This window comes from Thamnophis elegans, chromosome 3, assembly GCF_009769535.1.
Source record: "Thamnophis elegans isolate rThaEle1 chromosome 3, rThaEle1.pri, whole genome shotgun sequence".
NCBI classification, from domain to species: domain Eukaryota; kingdom Metazoa; phylum Chordata; class Lepidosauria; order Squamata; family Colubridae; genus Thamnophis; species Thamnophis elegans.
The window spans coordinates 29,756,843-29,769,195 of record NC_045543.1 but is presented as its reverse complement, the minus strand read 5'-3'; the positions used below and the strand labels follow the sequence as shown (position 1 = coordinate 29,769,195).

Genomic DNA, 12,353 nt, shown 5'->3' with positions numbered 1-12,353 from the left:
CAGAAGTAGAATCTTTAGCTCCAGACTGACCTTTTCAATTGGCAGATTTAGTAACTGATTTAAGATGCTGCTATTGTCCTTTAAGAATTGTACAGAGGTTGTGACTTTTCTTTTTTCTTTTCCATAGTCAACATTTATTAGGGTATGATATAGAATGACATTCAGTTAATTCGTTCTTTTTATTCAACTTACAGTGCAACTATGTCTGGGTGTAGGTATGCACACAGACAAACATGTAAGTTGCACTGAATTGAGTGGAATGTACTTTTAAGAAAACGAATGCAGCCCATAACTTTCCAGATGTTGCTGATTCAGAATTTGCAACCAATGTTATCAGTGCTGAGGAATCCTGGAAAGTGTAGCACCACAAGCAGGAAACTGTCAAGTTTCTTTCATTTATAATATAAAGGAATAGATTTGGAAGCGTTATATTATCTTATTTCCATAATACTTTTCTCTATCTTGAGAGATAGTGGAACTTGTCAAAACCAAAAGGGCAGACAGAAACAAACCAAAGATCAGGGTCATATATCAAATCCTGTGCAGCAACTGTGAAAAGAACTTTGTTGGCCAAACAGGAAGAAAATGATCAACCAGTCTGCATGAACTGCAATTCCTGGCTATCAAAAGACATGACCTACTATTCCTCATGTCCATCCACGAAGACTCAGAAGGACACAAATTTGATCTAATTGGAACCACAGTTGTAACCCAGGTGAAATCAAGGAGAGAAAGAGAATTCCCCGAAGCCTGGTTTTCCACCAATAAGTCAATAAACAGACACATTGACATCGATCCAGTCTACCAATATCTGAGAATGAAAGAACGGCATCAACCACAATCCCAAAGATAGTATTTTAAAATTAACAAACAGGCACCCCACTATGTAACAACAAAAACCATAACCTGTCAGCTCACAAGAAATCGGATCATGTCTCATTAACAACAACCAGCCAGTCAAACAGCCCAGACCATGATTCAGAAGCATCTGAACAGACAACACTAACTTACATCACACAGACAAAACCAAAGACCATATCTTGGTAATAAAAGCCATCCAATCAAACAGTCTGTAATCAGATGTACATATGTATATGTATAGGTATGTTTGTATATATATACAGTATGTGTATATGTGTGTATATGTGTGTGTGTGTGTGTGTGTGTGTGTGTATACACACACACAGACACATATATTATATATGATATAATATATATAATATTATAATATATAGCAATAGCAATAGCAGTTAGACTTATACCGCTTCATAGGGCTTTCAGCCCTCTCTAAGCGGTTTACAGAGTCAGCATATCGCCCCCACAGTCTGGGTCCTCATAATATATAATAATAATATATAAAATATATTATTAATATATCAGTAACATGCAGTGAGGTTTATGGCTGGTGAGGCAACAATTTTTTTTAGACTTGTGGACTTCAACTCCCAGAATTCCGCAGCCAGGCATGCTCAGTTTCGATTTAAAGTGACAGCATTTGTTATTTTCCTTTGCTAAATAAGTTTCCTTCATTCTTTTTCTTCTCCCTTCCCCTCCTTCCTCCCACCCTCCCCCCTTTCTCTCTCTCTCACACACAGTTGGATTGGAGGGAGTTAGGGAGACCACAGGAGGAGGCAGGAAGCCAGTCAAAGAGCCATACTGGAGCACACACACACTTTTCCCCAGCCCCAGAAGGATCCAGGCCAACCTCACTGATTACAGGTTTGAAAAGACAACGTGCTCTGCCTGCAATCAAACTACACTTGGGGAGGGAGAGCACTTCCCTCCAGCCTTTGCCCAAAGCCCTGCACCAGGAGGATGAAATTTGAATTCTTCTCTCTCCCTCCAACCCACACGCACCTTTTCCAGCTGTTTCAGAGAGGATTTCAACTCTGCTCTTACCTGCCATCATGAAAAGAAAAAAAATGTAAAAGGAAAAAGGCAAGAGCTGAGGTCAGGCTGAGCTAGGAGCTGCCAGAGTCATCGTGGATGACTCTGCTTAGTGCTTAATTGTTTAAAAAAGCCTCTAAAAAGTGCCCTCTACAGGAGGAGGTGGGAGAACTACGTGCCTCATCTACATCAGGAATTTTTCAGCTTTTAACCCTTGCTTAACTCTGCTCGAGTGATCATAAAATCCCAGACTAGATGAGGCACGTCGTTCTCCCGCCTTCTCTTATAGAGGGCATTTTTTTGGAGGCTTTTTAAAACAGTTAAGCACTAAGCAGAGTCATCCACATTTTTTTTCTTTTCATGATGACAGTGGTGAGGTTCCGCCTCCCCTGCCTCCCCTGACTGCACGTCCCTGGTGTGTGTGTGTGTGTGTGTTTGTGTGTGTGTGTGTGTGTGTGTGTATCCCAGTAAGGATATGGCTAGCTGATGAGAGCTAAATAGCTTGAAATAGATCTATACTAGTCTCCCTTTATTTATTTATCAGCACAAATGTAACAAAGGCAACAGTAAAAATAATGGTTTTCTGTCTGGATGGTCTCTTGCGATGAGCCGATAGACAGAGAAGGGAAGCAGTATGCTTCCTCCCATATGTGGGCATACCAGGGGTTGTGACACAATACATACCTATTTCCCTGGCTTAGCTGATAAAGGAGGAGAACCTGTGGCCTAGTGGCTAATACAGCTGCCTAATATGTAATACAGCCCAATATATATATACTGTCTTTTAATCAAAACTATTTCCATGGTAGTTTATAATCAGAGAGTATAATGAAATATTCACTTTGGTTGATATAGTGGTATTCATAAAAAAACTATCAATAACTAACTAACAATAATGTTTACTTAGATCAAGTCTATATTGATATTTATATAACTCTAGTGATCTCAAAGTGTTGTCCCTTTTGGCCCTGAGCCATTTATTTTCAGCTCAGCTGGCAATCAAAATGAGGATTGTCTTGTTTTTGTAGCTAAAATTGTGGGTGAGCCATTTTCTACATTAATGGCAGCTCCTATCTCTGAACTTGTTCCCACTCACCTATGCAGATAACATATCAAGATAGTATAATTCATTCTTCTGTGGGCAAAATATGGTGCTGTAATGGCTTCCCCTTTTAAAAGTGATTTTTAAAACAAGACAAAAAAAGCAAATACAAAACATAATATGGTACATGTAGATTGCTTATATGGAAAAATCACACTTTTGAACCCTTGTCTATTATCTATGAAAATATTGTTGAGAATTAGAGGAATACAATTAGTGTAAGTATTAGGGCCAGATTAAGGCCAATGGATGCCTCAAGCACAGTCCAAATACTGCTCCTCAATCCTTCCATTTCTAAAGTGGAAGAATATCAAGATTTAATCATTGCTGGAGTCCTCCAGTAAATGGCATGCCAAGTGGCAGGATGAACTTTTTTCCTGCTGACAAAAAGCTGACTTTGATTTACATCTGCACTGGACTACTGCAAGGATTTCGTATTTTACTAGTTTTTAAAAGAACTTTGCTGCTTTATTTTACTTTTTGAATATATTTATGATCTCTTTGTTATTCTAAGGAGATGGGAATTTTCTCTTTCTTTTTTATTTACTTTCTATTATGGGAAATGTTATCTTAATTTTTCCTGCAGATATTTACTTATTTTGTCTTTGAGAGGAATTGCCTATGTTTTGTTGTGAAAGTCCAGGTATAAAGGAAATGTGGATTACATTAAAACGAAAACTATACATTAAGGATTAACGTTATATATTATATAATTTTTAGAATGCTGACAAAAAGAGATACAAAGGAAAGATGAGAGCCTCATCAACTTAATGTCAAAGTCTTCTTGGAAGCTTCTGGGGGAAAAATGCTTAAAAGCGCTGAATGAAAATTTAGATAAAAGACTTGATGATGTAACAACAGTCATAAATCAATTTAAAGATGATACTCAAGTACAGGTAACAGCAGCTAAATCAGAGTTGCAGTTGGGTAGATTGGAAGTCAATTTGTTGCTGACAGAATTGAAGGAGAAGGAGCTTTGAGAATTGCAGGCTCTTTGGAGGGTGAAAGGGGCATGGATTTAAAAGGCTTAGTGATGGCCATATGGATTAGTGATGAATTGGACTTTCTCGAGAAAACTGATGGAGATTGTGGATTATATTTATTCTATTCAATCAAAGATGAGATGTTGGTGGTTCAACTTGCACAAAAAACTTCTGAACAACAAGTGCTGTGGAGATATTCACAACAGAGAACTATGATTTTGGGGAATGAAATGCAATTGTTGGGAAAGATCCCAGCTATAATTTTAAGGAACAAACTTTATTATTAATAATCAGTCAAAAATATTTGATCTTAGAAAGATCAGAGATAATGACTGCAATGATTTATGGTAGATTAGAAGCCATTGGGTACTTGCTGTGTGTGAAATACAGTAATAGATTGTTAACAGTGGCCTTTTAACTTTAGTTTTCTTGTTGGATTTATTTGTTAACTGTTTTTTTTACAGTAAATTGAGGGTAGGTCAAATTACCTGGAAGGTAGAGCTGTAGTTTATCAACTGTAGACCTTAGTTATACAAATTATATATATTCTTAAATATACTGTATATATCAGTATTCAACTGGAGATACAATATATGTATATATTTTAATGCATATTTTTGTCTATAGTTTTTGCTTTGTTTGTTGCCATTTCCCCCCTTTTCTGTTGAAATTTGTGTTTTAATTTTGGAAATACAATAAAAAATTATTAAGTTTCAATAACTTCTGAAAGGTAAGGGTAGCAGTGAAAGAGTTAAGGGCATGACAGCCCAGGGACAAAAAATGTGGTTCTCCCCTTCCTTTGATGTCCTAAGCACTGTGCTTACTTTGCTTAATGTGTTCAATCCAGGACTGGTCAATGTGGCAAATAGTTCAATTGGGATAGACAATTTTTGACGTGGCCTTCTTGTGCCTTTCAGGAACACCATACCATGAAACTTATCACATTGCTATTGTAAATCATCACCAAGGGAATCAGAAAAATGAGACTCTGTCTATATTTCTCTAATTGTTGATGTCCCCTCACCTCCCCAACCTTTTTCAACATCTATAGCGGTTCTTTGTACTTTGACATATTCTGCAGAAGAGAATGGCGAAGACTGCAAAGCAGCTGGTACAGCATTGATCCAGTGTGACATCCAAATTGAAGCAAATGCTGATGTTGTTACAGCAGCCACCCAATTTCTATTCTTTTGTGATGATTTGGCTTATTCCTCATTAAGGTCTAACAAGACCTCTATCAACTCATCCCACGTCCATTTTTCTGGCCTCCTTCTCAGGTTAGATATAGCTTTTTTTCTAACTCTAGCTGGCAGCTTACACATTTCTTTCAAAATACATAGTGCCTGGTCCAAAGCAAAATCTACAGAATACTGCAAGGGGGGAAGGGGAGATTAGGGATTATAAAATACAGGTACACCAAAAATTTACTTTATCTCAATTATGTTGATTTACTGCATGAAAAATGAAGCATTGATCTTGCAAGCAGACTCATTGTGCATTTAAGGCAGAGATAGATCACCAGTGGCCCTTCAAATGTTGGACTTCAACTTTCATGATACTCCATCACTGCTAAGGCTCATGGCAACTAAACCATATTTGGAAAGCAGTATGTTACCAATTCCTGGTTTTAAGCTACAAATCCCTGTCCCACCTGATTAACAAGGCACCAGTTTCTTAATAGCATCCATTGGTCTGATGTTCAGGGAAGTGGCTACATTATTGAAAGGCAATGACATTCAGCTTGTAATTGTGCAACGCTCTATGTTTTGAACTGCAATCTGATATACAATAATTAAGGTGTACTTGACACCTCCTATGCAGTAAACTGTAATCTGGGTTTTCTGCCATGCTGAAATCTTAATACTGATACCTTTTTTTTGGCAATTTCTTTACAATTTCCAAAATTGTCCACACACACCATTCCTTTCCCCTGATGAATTTGTTTATAAGCATATCTAACTTGATTGGGATTAATTTATTAGTAAAACAAAAAACAAATGGCCTGAATTAGATAGCAAACAATGTCTTGTCTTGATGTCTGTAATGATTTGGGTACCCAGGATACAGGCCAGATTTTTGGTACATTTCCTGCTAATTCTTGAGGTGTTAAGATTTCAAAAAGAGTAGCAAAAAGTGAGAATGTAACAGTCCTGTGGCCAGCTTGCAGAGTGATTTAATAAACAGTTTTATTAGCTCCTCTGATGACTGAGACAATAATTATTGCTAAAGGCAACATTGCAACTATTCTCTTTTTTGTAGATACAAACATGGCTTGTGGGGATGGGGATTCATCTTTTCATAGTGACATCTTAAGTCACAGGAGTGAAAAGAAGTTGGCAACTCTAATGTGGAAATGCTTCCCTGGTTTTGGTGATGACAGGAAAGGCCAAACTTTCAGCACCAAGGTTCTGACTGCCTTTCACACAGTCTTAAGGATGAGTAAACCTGAAATTTGTTAAGGCATTTGGAACACATACTAATCATTGTTCGGTATATAGACATAGATATTAGAATCTTAAACGCTCGCCAGTCTAGTAGGCAGCTGTCAACAAGCAGAGCTAATTAAGAATGACCCTTTATTTGTTTTCCCCCTGATTATTATGAGTATCTTTCACTCCATCTACCACTTCCTAATGTGAATAGAGATTGTATAGAAAGGGGCTCCACTAAACTAACTGGCACATATATCGAATCTGCTTAGCCTGGGCTGTTAAGTAAGTTTAATTAATTTACTAAGTTAATGTTCCAGAGCTAGCATGAAAGCATCATTGCTATCAGCTGGGTAGCAGGAATTGGAACCCTAAATGAGCTCATTTTTTCACAGTTGGAATTAGGGACCAGTTAGCCAGTTATATGGTTTTCCAATTTCTGCACTTGCCCTAAGGGAGTTGCAAGTTATTCATTCCCCAGGATTAAGTGTGAGTAAGAAAAAATAGCTACTTGGGATTTACTTCCATCTTTGACTCAAGCAGTGTCTATTCTCTTTAGTTTTCTGCCCTAGATGTGAATGTGTATGTTTGTTATTTTGAGAGGCTGGCAGTACAGCATCTCTAAGAAATGTTTCCTATGTGTATTTTTTTGTTGGAAAGGTTTGCAGATAAAGGTGTGTGTGTGTGTGTGTGTGTAGTGGGGGGGGGGAAGCAAAACAAACAATAAAAGAATGGAAACAAAATTACAGAAATTTGCAAAGTTTGACAAATGGTGGTCTGGAGTTGCCACAAGCTAATGGCTTGCGATGATTAATAAGAGTAAAAATAATTGCATTTCATTAAGATTGATGACACCCCATTTAACCTCCCTTCTCGTTTCAGCCCTAAAGTGGAAAGAGATGAAGTTCTCATCTATAATAGCTCCTGTAACATTACCATGGAAACTGAGGCAGAGATGGAGTGTGAGGGACCTAATCAGCCAATTACCGCCAAGATTACTGAGATATGGAAAATCTGGGGCCAGAACACTCAGGTATAATCAAATCTTTTTTATAGACTGATTCAAACAGCTTAAAATTAAATTTGTAATATTGTGTACATTTAAGTGAAAAAAATAAATAAACCTTAGGCCAGGCAGAGGCAATATATAATTTTAAATGCTTTCCAACTGAATAGCCGATCTAATGCACAGCAAAGGAACTAATTCTTAACTACGGTTAACCACACTTTAATAAATATGAATGAGGCCTGCTGTATTTAATTGCTTTCTGTTGTCTCTCTATTTTTGCAAGCTCCTTTCTTATAAATGATGCTCCTTCCTGCCTCTGTTGCTGCAATCAGAGATCACAATCACAGATTTTTTTTCCCTGAGTTATTATGGTCTCTTCTCATGTTCTTCAGGCAATGGGCTATTAGCTAGTTGAAACAGGAAGATGATAAGCTTTATTGGAATATGGACTAGCAGTTAGATACTTCACGCATACTGCCAGATTTTTTTAAAAAAAGAAATCAATGTTGCCTCTTCAGTCCTTATGAAAGAATTAAAATAACTGAAACTATTTCTAAGTTGTGTTATTTTGAATAACATGGAGTTAATCAATTGACGTGTCATTCCTATATTCCATTAATATCTGTAAGAAATATAAATATTGCTTATACTTCTCTGTCTTTCTTCCCTTTGGTCCATATTTGGATTGCTCGCTGTAGGAAATCTATGTGTACACACATATATATTGTGTAACATTCAAGCGATTTTTTTAAAAAAATCCATTTTTGTCCAAAAAACTGGTAGTTTCTGTGCTATTCAGACAAGTTCAGGGCAAGGGCCAAAAATAAATTCATGCAAATGGTATACTTATGTCTACTGGATGCATTTAAATTCTAGTAAGTATAATTAATACCCAATGAAGTCCTTCTTTTTCCTCAATTCAGCCTGTGTATACACTACTTAAGATTTCCTCAGTTGGGAGACATGTAATCTGCCAAGAGTCATTGCATTGCAGTGTGTAACAAATTGAATAAGTAAATAAAAATAAATAAACATTTTTAGTGTAAATTTGGGTAGATGGGGAAAATGACAAGAAAATCTGCTTGCATAGTTTTCAGTTTGAGTAGATTTTTTTTTCTTCGTGGAGGCAGCTCATGAACTTAGCCTTTTCATTATAGAGGTCTTTGCAGTTTAGCAGTAATTCCTTTTACCTTTTATCTTCTGGAAATGATAGGTAGAAAATGGTTTCAGGGTTAGGAGATGAGAAAATAGTTTGGGGATGATCCTTTAAAATTAAAACATCATTTAAATAAATGAATTTGTGGAAATTATAGGAGACTAAAACTTTAACTTGGCACAGGGACTGTAAGTTGGTCCTTTTTACATAGAGCCTGTGGGAGACATTTAATTAGCACCAGTCATACCAAGAATGAATGAATATAGAATTTGATTTCTTTACATTTTCCTGGCTTATATATAGGTCTTGATCTGGCCATGTGCTACTTATTGTCATTCCTTTCTTTAATTAATATTGTGAGAAGGGAATTCTGGGACAGCCAAGCATCTACTTTTTCATATTTTTGATCTCTCTTCTCATCCATTACTATACATTTTCCTGAAGTCCTGGAACCAAATTCAGAATGAAAGACAAGACAGACAAGATGGATTTTTTGGTGGGATGGGAACTTTTCTTCACAAACTTAATGAAGTAAGAAGGGTCTATCGAGTCCAAACTCCTGTTCTCTGTAGGAATATAACTGAAAGGAGTCATGACTGACAGATGTCCTTTCTTTGCTTGATCACACTACATGAATGGGAGCTCACTGTCTCTCTGAGGGATTAGTTCCAGTGTTCTACTTTTAAGTGGCTTTACTCTTAAAAGTCCCCCTCCCCCACCCATAGTATTCAACTGGTTTCCACCTTTCCATCTTTTGGATTAAGGTCTGAAATGAGGGAGGTACTGTGATAACCATCTAGCAGCTTTTGCACAAGTAAACAATCAACATGTCTATTTGCTATTGTATCCGAGAAGGCACACCATGCTTGGGGGCAAAAGTGCAATCAAGAGTTCCATTTCTATTTGCCACAAAAGAGTCTGGGCAGCATTAAATAGATGGGGCTGCTCTTATTTGTATTGCGCGGTTGATGTGAATGATCTAGGAAAGACATATTTGTGAAGAAGATAATTAAACTGTAAGATTGTGTAGCTGTCTTCACAACTATATATTACTGGAATGCTTGTTTTCTTAGTGATGCAAATGGTTGCCAAGTCTGTCACCTTACATATTTGAGGGACTGGAAATGCTGACCGTTTCACACTGAGAAATGCAGTTGGAAACAATTCATGTGACTCATGTGAGTGTAAAGATAAGGTTTATATTTCTAACAATGGTTTGGGAATGAGGCAATAAAATGGAGCATATTACTTCAGACTACAATTTAATTGTTAAAATCATGAGTTATGGTTTATATAATTAACAGAAATGTTATCTGTGGAATTGGAAATAATGATTTGGGTTCTCTGTAAATTTTGGTAATCTAACAGGAGTAGGAATAGATAGCTTTGTATCCTGGGAAGAAGCATATAGAGAATAATTTCATGCACAGAGAATTTACTACAATCATTGAAACATTTTCATTGTCATGTTGCAAAGAGTTCCACATAGAATACATGCATACAAAGAAATTGTGTAGTCTGAAATTGTGAATTTGGGATTTAAATTTCCTGCTGATTACCTTTAATGGATGAGCACCATCAATTTCATTCTGAAGAAGAATAAATATCTATTCTCTCTCCCCCATCAATGGTTATCTTTATTCCACTTCCCTTATATGTTTTTAATATTTGTGGACATTTTTGCAATAGCACTCAGACTTATATACTGCTTTACAGTGCTTTACAGCCCTCTCTAAGTGGTTTACAGAGTCAGCTTATTGCTCCCAACAATGTGGGTCCTCCTTTTACTGACCTTGGAAAGATAGAAGGCTGAGTCAATCTTTAGCTGGTAGGATATGAACTATCAAATTTCTGGCAGTCGGCAGTCAATAGAATTAGCCTGCAATATGCATTTTAACCACTGTGCCACTACAGCTCATGATTTTAACAACTAACTGTAGTCTGAAGTAATATACATTTTATTGCCTCATTCCCAAACCATTCTGTTAGAAATATAATGATTTTGTATTTTGTATATTTGCTGTTGATCATATTGATCAAATTACATAGTAAATGTATGTGTTTGTATAGGGGTGTGTGTGTGTATACACACGCGCGCACGCACACACACACACACACACACAAACAGATCAGCTATTTTGTTTAGCTCACACAGTTAGTTCTTGTTTTTTTGGAGATGCAAACTGTATTTAGTTCCTGCTGCCATTTTCTTGTTACACTACATGCAGCCTTTCTGTTGTAAAGAACTATGAATTGCAGAACCTTGAGTGTGTCAACTGAAGCCTAAGTAGCATGTATGTGTTGAGGAGGAGCAGATAGGTCAGATAAGTGGTTTCAATTTTACTTGACAGCCCCTTCCTAAGATTTATAGCACTGTGCAGTATATGCATGCTTCTACATAAAGGCTTTAATCATGTCATGCAAACTGCCCTTCCCTTCCCACTGGAAATAATGGTGCCAGTCAGAAAAAAAAATGCATTAATGGCCTCTTGTATGTTGGGTTACAGTAATGGTGCTATTAGCAAGAGGTACAAAATGTCAGAGAAGTAATGGGACCTCACCTTTTTCTTTATACGTGGACATCTCTAAGGAATTTAGACAGTTCTGCATGCATTGGTTCAAAAAATGTCTTATCAGTTGGCATCTAACTTTGTTGGCATTAGCAAAATAAATTCATGTTGACACATACTTGATAGTTTTGAGAAATTCTGATATTGAGAAAATGATATGTCAACGTTTCACCATTCTTCCTTCATGAGAAAGCAAGTAATATTTTACTTTCACAAGTAGCAATTCATTAAACCCCATTCAAAAGATCTTTCTTTCCTTCCTCTGCTTCAAATTATGTACTATAATTATTTATATAATTCTTGAGAATGGTAAGTCTACTTAATTTTACTTTTTTCTTGGTAAAAGTATATGAAGTAGAATTTCATAGGCTTACTAATGTAATATGCAATATGTATACTGTATAATATATAGTATGTAAGTATGCACAGTTGCAAATCTATTATAATGAATATACTTTTTTAAGAACTGGGAACTGAGAACAGACTGTCCTTATATTTCTGGACATTATTTTGCTTTAATGGCATTTTCCAGATTCTACTACTTTGTTTTGACCAAGCAAAACCCATATTTGCATGTTAGATGCTGCCTGCAGAACAAATGAACATATAACTAAATAATAGTCTCCGGCTTTCCTCTGAAGTGTTAACTGTGGAGCTGTGGTGGCACAGTAGTTAGAATGCAGTATTGCAGGCTACTTCTGCTATCTGCCAACTGCCAGCAATTTGGCAGCTCAATTGTTACCAGCTCAAGGTTGACTCAGCCTTCCATCCTTCTGAGGTTGGTAAAATGAGGAGTCAGATTGGTGAGGGAATTATGCTAGCTCTGTAAACCACTCAGAGATGGCTGTAAAGCATTGTGAAGCGGTATATAAGTTTAAGTGCTATTGCTATTGCATCTTGATATTGATATTGCACTGATATTCCATCTGGGTGAATAATCATTTGATTTCTGTGATTTGCACTGTGGATTAAATGAGTGAAATAGTTTGATGAAATATTATCAGCAAATGTTGGACTGTGGATTTGGGGAAAAATGAAAGGGCAGCTTGTTGGAAACTGGGTAATGAATTAAACTGGATGGAACACAGTTGACTGTAGTAAGACTTTCTGTTTGTAAAGGCTTTTGATAGACACAATTGTAGAAATTATGTTGTAAAATCAGAAATTGGTTAAGAAAGTAATGTATGGGGGCTTCTTGGCTTCTGTTGGCTATACCA

The 12,353-nt window shown here is 36.7% G+C and overlaps 1 protein-coding gene across 1 annotated transcript in view; it reads left to right on the top strand.

The window, feature by feature from the left end:
• The window catches only part of PKHD1 (PKHD1 ciliary IPT domain containing fibrocystin/polyductin), a 254,912-nt gene that overhangs the window by 42,917 nt on the left and 199,642 nt on the right, over positions 1–12,353 (top strand). Inside the window, 2 exon segments of the mRNA XM_032213028.1 lie at positions 5,054–5,249; positions 7,284–7,434. Coding sequence (XP_032068919.1) covers positions 5,054–5,249; positions 7,284–7,434 — 347 coding nt within the window.